Source organism: Monodon monoceros, unplaced genomic scaffold, assembly GCF_005190385.1.
Source record: "Monodon monoceros isolate NGI ecotype Baffin Bay Population unplaced genomic scaffold, NGI_Narwhal_1 Super_Scaffold_16, whole genome shotgun sequence".
In the NCBI taxonomy this organism is placed as follows: Eukaryota; Metazoa; Chordata; class Mammalia; order Artiodactyla; family Monodontidae; genus Monodon; species Monodon monoceros.
This window is the reverse complement of record NW_021703772.1, coordinates 77,677,222-77,693,385: the sequence shown is the minus strand read 5'-3', so window position 1 is coordinate 77,693,385 and position 16,164 is coordinate 77,677,222. Positions and strand designations below refer to the sequence as shown.

Below are 16,164 nucleotides of genomic sequence, written 5' to 3'. Positions count from 1 at the left end.
TGTGTGTGTGTGTGTGTGTGTGTGTGTGTGTGTGTGTGTGTGTGTGTAAGTGGCAGGAGGTCCCAGTGTAGCAGTGTTGCATTCTTCTGGTTGCCTTTGGGTGTTGGGAGGAAACACAGGCTGTAGAGAATTGTGGGAGGTGAGGGAGGATGGAGGCCAGAGACCTGTGGGAGGTGCTGCAGCTCTTCTCCCAGAGTGCCAAGTTCAAATGCTGGAAAAATGACATTCAAGAGAAATTCGCTTCTTCACAGGATGCCTTCGATGACGTGGTGAAGTATTTTGGAGAAAACCCCAAGACGACACCACCCTCTGTCTTCTTTCCCGTCTTTGTCCGGTTTGTGAAAGCCTATAAGGTAAGCAGGAGCCTGGTTTCTGTCAAGCCTTCCTTGGCATTACTTCTCGAGTGGGTGCCCTCCTCGAGCTGTGTCTGGGTCTCGGTGGCTCTGCAGAGACCTCCCCTGTGCCTTTGGGCAGCAGATATGGGTGGTGAGGACGAGACAGCAGTCTCTGGCCCTGCTCCTGCGGCCCTCAGCCCGCCATGCTCCCTGTCTCTACCCGGCCAGCTGGGGGCTCAGCCCCCAAACAAAAGCTCTTGGCTGCCTGTGGGAAAGTGAGATCCAGGACCACTGCTGCCCCGTTGACTGTTGACCCTCGCAGGAAGGTTGAAGGACTGAGAAACCCAGGCCTCCCGTGGAGTTGTTGAGTGGGTAAAGGGTAGAAGGAGTGAGCCCTGGCCTATGGCAGTGGCACTGTCGCTGAGGTCAGGGAGAGCCTGCTTGTGTCGTAGCTCTGCCCAGGCCCGTGGGCCTCTGGACCAACATTTCTCTAGTGTGGACCAAAAGATGGCTCTAGGAAGGACAGTTGATCCCTGTTTCTTCATCTGGACCCATAATGGCCCTTCCTTTAAATGGGAGGCCTTCTATGACATAATCCGGGACCATGGTCTTGAAAAAGCGTGTGACCCAGAAAGATCTGTGTCAGAAGAATTTGTCCCTTGAGAAAGGAGGACAAGGAGGGCAGGGCATGAGGGAACTTCAGTGCTCTTAGGAGACATTGCGATCTGTGTTCTCCAGGCTTGTCTATGTACAAGCTGGGTAATGTTGGTCTAGGAAGGAGGAGTGTGATTGTGGAGCGGGGAGGGATGCGGCAGGGTTGTGGACATCTTTGAGAAACATGTGATTGGAAACAGTGGGTCACTTCACCATCATCTGATGGCGTTGGAGAACCATCCTTGGGCCTTTTACTTGAAACTCACAAGGTTACGATATTTAGCCATCTTCTCTCAGCATGGCTTAGCGTAGCAGTGGTATCACAAGCAAAAAGAAAGTGTCCCCGGCAGCGAGGATGAACACAAATACAGCACCAAGCCCGCGTGCGAGAGCCTGGGGGCCGTGAGCAATAAGAAGCACTGGTCACCAGGGCTGCTGGCTGTGGTGCTCTGGGGTCCCCTGATGTGCTACCGAGATGACTCAAGGTAGCTCTTGGTATGAGCTGGGACCATGCTTCTTCACTAAAAAAAATTGTTAAGTCTAGGGCTTCCCTGGTGGCGCAGTGGTTGAGAGTCCGCCTGCCGATGCAGGGGACACGGGTTCGTGCCCTGGTCTGGGGAGATCCCACATGCCGCAGAGCGGCTGGGCCCGTGAGCCATGGCCGCTGAGCCTGCGCGTCCGGAGCCTGTGCTCCGCAACGGGAGAGGCCACAACAGTGAGAGGCCCGCGTACAGCAAAAAAAAAAAAAAAAAAAATTGTAAGTCTAAGGTCTCAAAAGAAAATATATGCTGTTTTTAAATTGTATAATACAAGCTGGGAAGTGCCCCTGTTTGGTCTCCAAGTCTGGCCCTTCAGCGGGGTCGTGCATAGAGCAGAGGAAAAAGAGAAGCTGGTCTGTGGGGTGTGACAGGTCAGAGCCCATCAGATGCTCCTTCCACGTTATCATTTCTCCCCGGGGTCCTGTTCGCTGGCTGTGTGAGGCGCTTATCAGGCAGGGACGTGGCAGGATATTCTGTTTGCCCTAACATATTACATAGTGAATAACTGCCCAGCCTGACACTGACCCAGGGACTTGATGGGCGGATGTTAGGGTTTTAGGATGTTATCTGTCATTTCTCTTCCTAAGTTTGAACCAAAATGAAATGAGACAAAAGCAACAGAGATGAAAACGTAAACTTTATTACTGATAAAAGCTGGATTGGAGGACAGGGTGTGTCTCTGTGAGCTTACCCTTCGGCCCTGAATTAGATGACTTACCAGTGCACAGCTAGACTATTGGAAGTTGCTTTAAGGAGGCTGGCTTCAAAAGAGGGGATGCCCCGCGGGGCTGAGCTGAGGTCAGCCTGTTGGATTCCTTGTCCCTAATTCATCACACTTGTCACTGCCTCCCTTGGAAATGAGTGAGCTGTGGGAAGAAAGCCCAGGAGTGTCAACTTGGTGAGGCTCCTGAGGAAACAAGAGGCAAGGGAATGGAGGTTTTCCCCTAACATTGGGCAAAAGGAGAGGAATCTGAGACCCTCCTTTCAGAGAAGCTGTAGGGAGGGGGAAAGATTCTGTAAGAAAAACAATCTCACATGAAAATCACTGAGCAGAGCTGCCAAAAGGGGAGGTACCCCGATATATATGGTATGGAGGCTGAGAAGCAGCCTGAGTGGGGAGAGAACCATCAGGAAAGGAATTCTCTGGAAGGGGGTGAATCTCAACTACTAGGTTATGAAGAGGTGTGATATAGACCGACAGCAAAACCTCAAATCAGGCACATAGTGTAGATCTTCCAAACCTTCCCTTAACTCTAATTCCTGGCTAACCAAGGACTCTCTAAGAATGGCTTCTAAAAATCTTGACTGCTGGCATTTCCACTGACATAATCTTCTGCCACTTTTGATTTTACCCAGCAAGCAGAGGAGGAAAACGAGCTGAGGAAAAAGCAGGAACAAGCGCTGATGGAGAAACTCCTGGAGCAGGAAGCTCTGCTCGAGCAGCAGGACCCAAAGGTGAGGTGTGCCAGGCTCCTGAGATGGAGCCGTCAAGAGGCCAGGAAGCCAGATTTGCACAGGATGCCTTCCGCTTCCTTCTAGGCCTTGGACACTTGGCAGATGGACACTTGTTCATTCGTTATTTCGCTCAGCAGTCACTGGAATGGGGCTGCGAGCATGTTTGTGTGGCATTTCCAAGTTTATAGAGATCGGGAACTTAAATCTCAGTTGGATACACAGAGAGGCCGTCCCGGGTAACCTGATGATTGAACGGCTTATAATGTCCCGGGACAGGAAGGCTTCACGGGGTCGCCATTGATGCTGGCCTTGATAGTGGGAGGGCTTCTCTGGGAACGGGAGGGAGCATTCTATGGAGGGAAACAACATAGGTGAAGACCACGAAGGCTGGCAGGTCGAAGAATTCTTCCTCAGGATCCTCTGGACCAAAGGTTAACAAGTCACTGGTTATTACCAGCTACCTCTTGTTGCCATAGTGTCCAGCCTTCCCGTTGCTGCCAGTTTTGTGCGTTCTTTAGTGCAAAAGCTTTTCTTCCTAGAAGCTTTCTGAGTTTTCCTCTGCTGAGCAGAGTGTTTGGGATGGTGCTGTTTGTGTTTCGGACTGAGGCTGCTTGTTAGTAACAAAATGCTCAGACACATTTTGGATTTTCCCAAACCTCCAGTGGGTGCTGGTCCCACTAATCTCTACCATTCTTCTTTCTTCTCAGTCTCCTTCCCACAAATCAAAGAGGCAGCAGCAAGAATTAATTGCGGAATTAAGAAGGCGACAAGTTAAAGATAATAGACACGTATACGAAGGAAAAGACGGTGCCATTGAAGATATTATCACAGGTAAAGGCTATTTTCTCATTGTGGCCCATGGAGATCCCACTGGCCTCACCGTTACTAGGCCATTTACAGATTATGCTACCGATTTTGTCCAGGGTTTACAAGTTCTTCAGTTGATTTTGTTCAGATCCAGAACTACAGAGAAACTCCATGCTAGTATTTGAAATATATTTATAGTAGCCTGTATACTGCCTGTCAAAGAACCCCGACACTCTCTCTGAAAAAAAATCTCTGTTTCTCAGTATCATTGGAACCCTGTAGATTTCACCAGGGCTCCTTTTCCTAATGATGTTCCGTTGTCTTGGATTTGTCACCATGCTCCATTTTCTCCCTCATGACCACTCCTACCCACCTGCCTGATTAATAACTACTATGGACAGGACCCATACCATACTAAGCACAGTCAACACATGCTTTTCCAACATGCTCTTTAAAAGCCTTTTTACGCACTCAAAGTAAGTGAAGATATTAGGAAATCAGGAGCTGGTGCTTTCATGCAGATAGACCAACAGGCCAGAAGCCCAGGGTTGGGGGATGGTCATTCTCTCAGCTAGGAATGGTGCCTAACCCAGATTGGTTCTTGTCTGATTAAGTTGTAGCCTAATGCCTGCTGCTCGAACCAGTTCTTCTGAGTTTCTGCATTCCCTCTTAAGGATCAGGGCAATAATTTGGGGCAGTGGCTACAAGTGACTTTCCTTTCACATTTGTTGCATAGGAATACTGTTTATCAGCTTCCAAGGTACTTAAAACCTCTCTTGTAGGAAATGTTACGCAAAAGTATAGAGATTAGTATGATGAGTTCCCACGTACCCTTCACCCATGAATAGTTTTCAACTCATGGCCAGTCTTGTTACACGTCTGCTTCTACCTACTCCCCACCCCCTAACCTCTGGAATTATTTTGAAGCAAATCCAAGACATACAATTTCATCTGGAAATATCTCCACATATATCTTCAAAAGATAAGGACTCTTTAATAAAGCAAACAAGCATACCTACAAGACCATTATCACACACCTCCAAAACTAAGAGTTCCTTAATATCAAATAGCTAGTCATTATTCACATTTCCTCAATTGTCCTAATTTTTAAAAAATATAACTCTTAGCCTTTTGACTTCTCATTTCTTGTGAATAGCGTAGTCAGCATTGGAAATAGGGATTCCAAACTGCCCAAATCAGATTTCTTTCATCACCTCAGACCCAAGGAAATAAAATACGTGAATAAATCACTAAAACGGAAGTCAATAAAGAGTTCCTTGCCCAGAGTAAACCAGTGTAAGCAGTGGGATGGGTCTCTACATAGGGTGCACACGTGTTCTGTACATTTGTGCCTGCCCGTGTCTGTGTTCACCCTGCAGTGGCTTGCAGATGGCTCCCAGATAAAGCTCCCTTGTTTAGCCTCTCTCCTTGCCTCTCCCACATTGAGGGAGCAGCTCTGCTATGAGCAGGAGCAGGAACCGATCTCCTTGGGTGGCACCGCTTAGCCTCAGGGCCACAGTAAGATTGACTTGTAGGTAGAGAAGCATCCAGCCATGGCACATTAAGAACTTAGAATGCCATTTTCATCAGTCTGTTCTCCAGCTTAGCGACACCTGGCTTGTGAAATGTACAGTTTCTATTTGTCTGACCTGATATGCCATAGGAGGTAAATGAATATCTGTCTATGGAGCAGATTTTTTTTTCTCCTTGGACTATTTTCCATGTTCTACCCCAGACTGAGTAAAGACTGAGTAGCTCTTCTAGGCTTTATTAGCTCACTTGGGTATATATATTGCCTTACACCCTTCCTGCTCACCTCTGCCACCCTTACCCCAGGTATGATTAACAAAGCACTAACCGTGTACTAATGCAGTAGACCTTGGCTTCTTACTCTCTTCTGTTTGTCTTGTTTGGCTGTCATTTTCGATGCAGTGCTGAAGACTGTGCCCTTTACTGCTCGCACCGCCAAGCGTGGCTCTCGATTTTTCTGCGAACCTGTTCTCACTGAGGAATACCATTACTAAACTATTACTCTTTCTCACCTGATGCTCTTAAAAGGTTGCTACAGATTTTTTGACCCCTAATGACCCTCTGTTTGTGTGTCAGGGCCACCCAACATCCTAGCATGGAATTGCCATCTCCATCATGTTGTATTTTATGTTGTCTTCACACTGCATGGTTTTGCATTTCAGTCGTAACTGCTTGCTCACTAGCACTTTCAATACATCTATGAATCCACATGGCTGTGATGGTGTGTGCGAGTTGAATTAATACAATTACTTGTAGAAATTTTCAGAAAACGATGAATAGAACACTTCTTTGAGAGTCAGGATTGGGACCAACTAGGTTGCTTTTAAGAATTGGGGGCTAATATCTTTGAACACAAAATGACAGTCATTAATAACAGTAATTACTATACCTAACATTTATGGAGCACTTAGTGTGTTTGAATAGATTTACAGATATTAAACCAGCCTTTTTGTACTTAGCATGCTTTGATAGTAAAATGAGCTGCTATACAAACTCTCAGGTGCTCTAAAGTTGCAAAATGATTTGCAGAAGGAGCTGTGAACTACACACAGCTTTAAATTGGGTCTCTCTTAACTGTCTTATATAGTCTGTAGCCATCATCCACAGTGTGGTGGAGCTTATGGTACAAGCTAAACTCAGGGAGCTCTTTTGACCTAGAAAGCCTGTATAAGCTGATATAGGCAATCTATAGCTTTATACTCACCTCTTTTCCCAGTGTCATGCCCAAATTTCAGCTATCAGCAATTCCATGTTGGAGCAAGGCTGCAAAGCAAGAAATGAGAACAAAGGCTTAGGAGCTCCCACTGTCTTATCTCATTCATGCCTCTTCACTGGTGGCTCTGTTCCATGTCAAACCCCGAGCATTTCTTCTGTCATGAGATCATATCTGGATCTGCTCCTTTGGTCAAGATGGAGGCACCAGAAATAATAACTTTCCCAAGAAGTAACTGCCTGGGCTTAGTTCTTGATGGTTAAATAAGGAACAAACTTCTCTGTAGTGCCCAGTTGATTAGAATAACAACAAGGGAAGCACACACTCTTAACTGGAGTATGTGAAACAGCCATTGTTTGACTCCCATGCTGAGATTGACATGGAACTGGTTACATGTTTATTTTGTGGCGTTAACTCTTCTATGAATTGCACTTGTTATGTATGTTCCTCTTTCTCTGAAGATATCAAAGGATGTGGTGTGTTGTTGCCTGTTCTATAGTGTACTTATCCCACCAGTACTTATTAACAAGGCTAGAAACTGTCATCTACTTGGCTACTGTTTATTGTCAGTTTTGCTGCTGAACTATTGTTCTGGAGCCAAACTTCAAAGCAGCTTGGATCTGGGTGGTCAGAGAGCTGGGTGGGAAGACATGCTCACCCTTCCCTTGTGTTCTCTAACACCTCTTGTAGTACGGCCTCCTGTTTTCTTCTTCTGTTGGCTAACATGCCCGGGAATGTTATTCACTAAGTTGAATTGCTTTCCATTTTCATCCCATTTTTACTTAACCATCATTTTGTGTTTTTGTTTTTTTTTCTGTTTAGCTTTAAAGAAGAATAATATCACTAAATTTCCAAATGTTCACTCGAGGGTAAGGATTTCTTCTAGCACACCGGTGGTGGAGGATACACAGAGCTGGCAAGCATCACTTTTTACTTAGCTTCCTCCTCTCTCTGTATGCAGATTAATGATTTCAATCTATGGCTGAGGGTAATACTGGTGAGAGTCTGACCGGGGAGAAGTCTTTGCACCTCACATTCCGATGATGCGCAGCTGAGCCTCTCTCTCGGACCTTTTGGTCTGCTTCCATGTCCTCAAGTGTGATGGCTCGGGCACGGGTATTTGCTGATGGTTATACTTGCTTTGGGTGCTAGGCTGTCCTTCCCTTTACCCCTTCTTGGCCTTCAAGTTATTCAGTTAACCCCATTTTGATCTGAAGAAATTGAGAGTAAGTCCTGGCCAGGGAATGTGATCTATAGTCTTTGATCTATAGTCTATAGTCTTTGCTCAGAGGACTCAGGAACCACAGAACTGCAGGTTCCTGCATATCCCTAGCCAGAAATGGAATTCTGACCTCCATTTACCACTCTGGGCAAGGAAGCAAAGGCTTGAGAGGATTAGGGCATGCAAAACTATTCCTGGCTTGAATTTAGGAGTAGGGCAGAGTCACAGATTCCAATGAGTCAGGAGCTGGTGGGGACTGTGCCTAACTGAGCACTCACTCAGTTTTTGCCATGTTAGAATTTGGGCCCAGTACTGCAAGATCCTCCAGTTTTCCAAGAGAAGCCAGAAACCTTGGCTTTTATGTTAATCACCAATTTAAATAGCAGGAAACCGTATTTAAAAATTTAAGTCGGGGGCCAAACATTCTGTGGACCAGGTATGGCCCATCCATTTTCAATCTGAGTAGGTGAAGGGATTAAAAAGATTAAATCTGTTTTAATTCTGTTATTTGTGTTTCCCTTTCTAAAGGTAAGAGTGTTTCTAAACAGAGATCAACAATACTAAGTTAATGAAAGGGAGCTACAAACTAATTAAACAAAACAAGGGGAAAAAGTATGAAGCCTGCTTTATTTTGCTTTTCACCATGTCCCGACTCCATTAAATGGAGGCTACCTGCTGGCTAGGCTACCTGCCTTATTCATCAAGAAAGCATGCTTTCACACTAAGAGTGCTTACATATACTAAAATTCATCCTGTTCATCTCACTTCATCCCTCTAGAACAATGCCTGCTTGAAATGACGTGCAGTGGTTGATTCATTCATTCAACGAGGCATTTTGTTGTTGTCTGTCAGTTAGGCATCCTGCTGTTCATTGGCAGTACAAATTGGAGAATCTGGAGGGCCCATACCACCTTGCCCCTCTAATGAAAAACAAAAAATCTTGGGTGGCAGCAAAGAATGTTCAGGAATGGAGTGTTATTTTGATTTAGTGATTACTTTTATTCAGTGGTTGAGTATTATGTTTCTAATTCGCAAAATAAAAATCTGACTTCAGCTAATTTTAATGTAATAAAAATAATAGAAGCTGTGTCTGCAAACTAAGCATAAGTTCCTTCCTTGGTAAAAATTTCCGATAAGACAGGACAGGGCAGTCTGTTTTATTAGTTTTGCAGTTTAAAATTCATTGCAGTTGTTGTTGGTATTCAGGTTTCTGGAAAGAAAAATAACTACTAAGCAATAGCTATTTCCAATGGAAGAAACATTTCAAAATAAGACTTCAGCTAGACTCTGGCCAGTGACAGAAGCAGTCTCTCATATAGTTTTCTAAAAGAGCCCAGAATCACACCAGTATTACATGCTGTTTTGTTTGACTGTAAATACTGAGGGCAAAGTACATGTTTTGGCTCAGATTCTCAATGAGTTTCAAGGGCCCATTAGCTGACTCTTCTACACAAGCTGCTTTGATTGGCTGCCAGCTGGCCTTTATCTTGCTTAGAAACATGATATAAAAGGTTCCACTTCTCTTATTGGTGCTCTCCTCTTCACAGATCTTAGAAACCAACCATACAGACGAGCCGATGCGGTGAGGAGAAGTGTCAGGCGGCGCTTTGATGATCAGAATTTGCGTTCTGTTAATGGTGCCGAAATAACCATGTGAACCTGAGACCTGCCTGTATGAATAGAGGGTGTGTGTGAATGAAACTGACCATGTGAACTTCATGTGCTATCATTTAACTGCAGCCTTGAACATAGATGAAAATATTCTAAGGGCTCAGATTTAGCAAACACATAGGAATTTAAAAATGATGGGCTCTCCTTTCAACCTTTGTTAACAAGTGCCTAAAAGTGGAAGTACCTGCTCAGATTAATCAAAGCAATAGGATTTGATTTGATTAGGTATCTTTTTACACCAGTGTGTTATTCAATTTTTAACCAAAATGTAAAATTCATATTACATTCATTACCTGCCATTGTGATTGTCCCATGATGGCCCACCCTGGTTTCCTGATAAGTTGTAAATAACATGGATGCATCTGCTGTGGGCTTCCTTTGCTGACATGTCTTTTAAGGAGTTAATTTTGTGTTTCAGCCATACCCATCAACTTGGTATTTTTAGGGGCTTGCAACGTGGAAGAAGGAAAAAGTCACACGATAAACTCCTTCTATCCATAACCAAGCCCCAGCAAAGTACAAACATGATGTTATTGCAGTGGCACAGAATCAGTCAACTCTTGTTTCACATTCTGCTTCTGTGCTGGGGTACGATGCCCTATGAGAGACATTCATTGGTATGAATGCGACGATATGATGGCACACAGATGTTGTGTAAGACTTTATTTGCAGTACTGTGTTCTTCAGCTAGAGGCAGCTTTTAAAAAATAATGCAAATGTTTATTAATTAGCACTAAAATTAACATCTCAGTAATCAGTATTAGGATTTCTGAGGGCCATTTTGGGTCAATCCTGAGAATAGAAATCAGTGCCTTGCTAGCCAGGGAGAGGTTCACTAGCTCTATCAACAAGCATTTAAGATTACTTCTGCTAGCAGCGTAGTGTTAGAATCCTGGCCTTATTATCCTGACAATCGGCAGGGTTGGTTCCCCCCCCCCCGCCCCCCTTCTTTTTGTAGACTGGAGATTTATTTGGCATCATATATCAAAGCTAAAAATTCTTGCATTTCCAAGATTACTTTATGGGGGATTGCAATTAAATTTCTGAAATACATCAGGATTACTAAGTGATATGTAATGGGACTAAACGGCCAACAAAGCCACTGCTATTTTTCCTTCCTCTCTGGCAGGGCACTTGATCCATTCCAAAGTCAAAAACTGGACTGAAGCTAATTTGTACTTTTCATAATATACATTCTGCTTCTGGCTTACCTTTTGGTACATGACATCAGTATATTAATTGTAAAGTTTATTGTATAGTATTTAACCACTGAATTTCTTATTTTGTTGTGCTTATGTGAACTCTGGTGAAGGTCCCATTTCCCTTGGATAATGTGTAGTTATATATCTCTTTTTAAATGTACAGATATTTTGCTATAAGATTGGTGCAGTTTTTTATGGTTTTTACACTTCTCTTTAATTCCCACCTAAGCCTCTGGGGTAATATTGTAAATATTGTTTAAAAATGCATCAGCCTATGCTATACAATCTGAATGTTATTTTAACTTATAGGTTTTTTTTTTAATATATATTTAACTACAAGGACAGTTTAGGGATCAGTTACTACATTTTCACTTTAGCATATTTACAGAAAGGTTACTTTAAACTGCCACCTGCTAGCACATTTTCATAATGTGTACGTTAAAAAAGAACATGCCAAGATTTTGTCTGACTCAACATTCATTTTGATGAAAAAAGCAATTTGACCATAAATACAACACAAATAGGTGGTCCCTCACCACAGAGCAGCTATTTTCCAAAGCTCAATACTGATCAACATGTTAAAATAATTGCCTATTTATTAATCTACAAATAGACAATAATGTTGGCATGCTCTTTTCTGTCTGTTAATGGGCCTGCTTCTTAGCAATATTAGAAATGTTTTATAAAAGCAGTTCATGTTACTTTTCTGGTCTTTTCATGGCATATGAGCAAATAAACTATTTACACTACTATCCTGTAATATGCTGCAGTCTTTCAATGTTATATTTTAGGGGGTTTTATGTACATTCTTATCTTCTAGAAACAAACAGGCATGTCTTGCTGCTCGAATTCATAATCTAAATATACTTGGTAAATTTTAAGAAAAACGCCTCCCTCTACAAACTCTGGATCACCTGCTGTATGGAACATAGGAACCAAATAGATTTTATTTGATAGTATTGAGTATTTTAGTGTTGAGATTTAGTATCTCCAAAATCCTAGTTATGAATTTATTACTTCCAGAGAAATAGCACTCTTTTTTGGTGAGATATTGCGTCTCTCCACATTTGTTGTAATGAGGATGTTGCATATACACAGGCTACAGGTGGACTGCACAGAAGTACCAAGCATCTGACCACATTGGTTGGCCAGGTAAATACAAGCCGTGTGATCCACTGCACACACATACTGGTATTTGTAATAACTCCAAGTTATCAGAAAAGTTTAGTATATTCTTCTTAGTATATTCATTTAGTATTTTTTTTAGGGAAGCAAAGAAATTTATAATTTATTTTAGGAGACTGTCCAAGTGGTTAAAAACAACTTATTTAGAGGGCTGTAAATCAGTCTTTTAAGGAATTATTGTTGCATTTAGGTCTTTGTTCCCAATTCAGTGTTCTTTCCACTGCACCACAGTTACACAATGTCCAGGCATGCCTTGTTTTATGGCGTTTGCAGATAATTTTTTATTTTTAATAAATTGAAGGTTTGTGGCAACCCTGCGTTAGATGATGGTTAGCGTTTTTAAGCAATAAATTATTCCTTAATTAAGGCATGTAATTGTTTTTTAGACATGCTATTGTACATGTAATAGACTATAGACTACAGTACGGTGTAAACATAACTTTTATGCACAAGAAAACCAAACATTTTGAGTGATTCGCTTTATTGTGCTATCCCCAAGGTAGACTTATAGTTGAAGCTTTATTTTATAAGAAGGGAAAAAAGTTAAATTTTGCAGTTAGTAAGACTGCAAAAATTGTTTTTTGTACCAGAAGTGCCTCATGGTAAAGGAAGTAAGATCTTTAATATGCTACAAATTCAGAATGTTTCAAACCCAAACTACAGAAAGGTCAAACGAAGTGGATACAGTTGGGTTTGGACATCTTTTATCAGTTGCACCCCCCGTTTTTGTTTGCGTCGTGTGGCTCGTGGGATCTTAGTTCCCTGCCCAGGGATTGTTTTATGAACCCAGGCCCCCTGCAGTGAAAAGCATGGAGTCCTAACCACTAGAGAGTAAGGGAATGCCCAGCACCCATTTTAAAAGATATTTCCTAATGACTCAGAGTTAAGCCCATTTGTTTCCCTCTCCCAGTCTTTGTGACTAAAAATATAAATCTTAACCCACTAAAAGTCACTGCAATGACACTGCAATGAATGTCCGGTGACCCTGATGACTCAACAATGCTCAGTAGATGACGGAACTTGGTATCACTGACTTCGTTGGTTCAACGTATTGGATTTTGTAGAATTACCTAATTTTACACTGTAATACTTTCATAATATTAGCTTTATAATTCACATCTATTAATTTTAAATTTGATAATGAAATTCTTAGCCCTAATATAGTTGTTTTTATCAGAAATGTGTGCACAGGTGAATATACTATCAGCCCACTTCATACCAAAGGATTAATCTTCCATTTTTTCTAAAATTAATACCCCATCTATTTCTAAGAAAAAACTTGAAGAAACAAATGTGTGAACGAAAGTTGACAAACTTTTCTTTGATCTTTTTATAGAGAAAAGCAAATATTACACTGAGAAAACAGAATGTGGGCATCTATCATCTTACAGCACAGAACTGCTGCCTATGACAGTGCTTAAAGGAAAAAGCTGACACAAATCCAACTTAGTAAGAGATGCCATTTTTTTCTAATAAATTATATTTATTTACAAAAGGTCTACTTTTATGTAATTGATGTTCTTTACATCAGAACAATATATGAACATAAGAGAAAATCTGGTAATTATAAACACAAAGTAGAAACCTTGTTCCCCCTATTACTCACCTTTCAGAACAAGTCTTCAGTTTAGTTGCAGAGGTGGGCAAGAGATCAACACCTACCAAAAAAGTTTGCAGGCAGGACCAAAAAAAAAAAGATATTTCTAAATACCACATTTAGATACCCCCAAGGAACAGCATAAAAGAAGGGCATCAAGAAATGGCTTAGTTTGAATCTGATGTGAGATTAGGCAGCCACTTTCATAGTCTGAATGAAAACTGGAGCGAGGTTAGCCAGTTCCCGTGAAATGCAAACATCAACCTTAAACCTAGGACAAATTACCATCAAATTAATAGTCAATTACCAGTCACTAACAATGAGGTGGCCTTGAACGAGATCATATTGAATCATAAGAGCAGTTTTTATATAGCAAGTTCAAAAAGCACAGGAAATCTGCAGTTAAGGAACTTAAGCCAGGTAGAGAGAAACCAAGTAATGTTTGGAGGGTTAGGGGGGAGTGTGTAGGTAACTGGAGCAAAATCTGCTCACTTCTCACCTCACCTGTTAGCTCCAAGAACACTGAAGTGCATGCCCTGTCACCATTATTCACCCCTTCTCAGAAGTTAAAATAGGAATTTTTTTTGTCCATTAGGGCCTTTAGATCAACTCTTGTCTAGCTAAATGTTAGCTCCTCAAAAGTTACTACTTTTAAACTACTACTGTGGTAATAGTATGAATATGATATGAAAGAAGGTATGTTTCAAATCATCACAAGGGATTGCCTTTCCTACTCAAAAACCACGTGAAAGTTTCATGTTTTCACGTAACAAGCTTTTGGACATTTCTGAAGTAACAGTTAAGATTGAGGTACAGTCACTAGAACTTATCTTTAGTGTACTTCAATTAGTTTGGGGTTTAGTATGGTTTATTGCAACGATGCTTTTTCAAGCCCTTTAACAGATGACGAGTACCATGGATGCTGGATGAGTACGTCTGTCAACTAAGATTTCACATTCACTCAGTAAATGCCTACTATGTATGTACCAGGCACTGTTCTAACTCACAGGATAAAACAGTGAGTGAAACAGAAATCCCTGCCCCCAAGGAATCTGACCATCATTTACATCAAAACAATTGAAAAACTTAAGAGCAAGGTAAGAAATTAACAAGCAAGGTAAGAATTATTAGACTGCTATATGCCATTACTAGAACCATAGCATGAGATTTAGAACACAGTTCCATGAAAATTACTCATGACGTTATTTTGTTTTTCCTTTATGTAAAATGAATCCTAGAAAATGTAAAGAAAATTCTACCTAGTATTGAGAGAAATCCCCAAGGGAATAGAAAAAGTCTGACTTCAGGTATAAGGAATTAATGTGCTTTGCCTCATTTTGCTTTCAGAAATGCTTATTTAGTTCTTTGGCTTTACATTTAAATTACATAATATACTTAAATACCCTATAAACTTAAAAAAAGCATTCATTACTCTTCCCTGGGTACTCTGATTAGAAACAGCTCTCTCTTAAATAGTATCCAAGTTTTTTGGTTTTTTTTTAGTATCCAAGTTTTAAATGAAAATCCTTAAATAAAGAAGCTACCCCTTTCTGGATGCAAAAATAAAAGTGGCTGCCTAGTCAGCACTCAGTTGACCATTAACATGCGAAGAAAACCAGGATCATCTAGGCAAATGCTTCTTAACACAAGATGCAGGCCCTTTGGTAACCGAATGAAAACTATGGACCATCCTTCCAGAAAAATGTACACAGATATTTCAAGAAGTTTTACAGTCTTAATGCTGTGAATTCTAGGCCAATCCCTTTCATTTTATAGCTGGATAATATGGGGCCCAATTAGCAAAAATTAAAAGATGAAATAGCTGTGATACTTTGATCATTTTCAAATTTACTGGGCATAAAAAGTATTACTCCCAAGGCATAAAAAGTATTTTTATTGTTGAAAACCATGAATAATCTATATGCTGAAGCTCCTTTGGGTAATGATAATGAAATGCCGTCACTGTGTTAAAAAAAAATGTTGGGACCATTGCTTTTATTTAGAAGTATTACGTTGTTTAAATACAGTTGGGAAAGGTGCAAAGAGTTCTTTATACTTCATTAACTTTTCATACAAATTCAATTTCCCCACACAGGAATTATGTACTGGGAGGAATAAAAACATCAAATATTTGAGGTTCTGGATTTTGACTATTAAGCATGATATTATTAAATGTATTAGTGAATTTAATCTAAGAGTTCATTAACATTAATGATTGATAGTGAGGGAAGATAAGCCCTTAACATTTACCTGAAAGTCTGAGGCTTAACTGAAAAGCAGAAATTCCCCTTATCTGAATATAAACAATACTTTCCTATTTGAACACATTTTTAACATATCTGTTCAACTCTAACCAATATTCCAAGACATTTCAACTTTTACCAGACTGAAGATTTAGAAACCTAATCAAATGGATTAAAAATATTCACACACAACTCTGTTTTAAAAAAATCTTCCCATTGCCTGTACCTTCAGGCCATAGTATCTTTCTGGCAACTAAGTATCATTTGATGGGATCACTAAGGAATTATAGTCACTTCAATTACAGGTTTTATAACAAGGATGTTGTATTTTGCGTTAGAATTTGTTTATCAGTTTCGCTTTTAGGTCAAATAGTTTTCATGGATTAACTATAAGGAAACTTGAATTTGTACTGTCTTGTAGGGATCTGAGGTTGTGATAAGACAGTATCTCTATAAGAAATAAGAAATCTAATTTGAGGACATGTTAAACCACATCAATAGCTTTTTATTT

The 16,164-nt window shown here is 41.0% G+C and overlaps 1 protein-coding gene across 3 annotated transcripts in view; it reads left to right on the top strand.

Moving 5' to 3' along the window:
- Positions 1 to 11,381, top strand: part of FMNL2 (formin like 2) — a 304,567-nt gene extending 293,186 nt beyond the window's left edge. Inside the window, exons 23-27 of one of the 3 annotated variants that reach the window (XM_029225791.1) lie at positions 252 to 353; positions 2,885 to 2,983; positions 3,691 to 3,814; positions 7,356 to 7,402; positions 9,303 to 11,381. In XM_029225791.1, coding sequence (XP_029081624.1) covers positions 252 to 353; positions 2,885 to 2,983; positions 3,691 to 3,814; positions 7,356 to 7,402; positions 9,303 to 9,341 — 411 coding nt within the window. In that variant the 3' untranslated portion in view covers positions 9,342 to 11,381. Of the gene's footprint in view, positions 1 to 251; positions 354 to 2,884; positions 2,984 to 3,690; positions 3,815 to 5,722; positions 5,951 to 7,355; positions 7,403 to 9,302 lie in introns of those variants that run through there. The other 2 variants (XM_029225790.1, XM_029225792.1) reach the window with 2 other exon arrangements.
- The last annotated feature ends 4,783 nt before the right edge of the window (positions 11,382 to 16,164 follow it).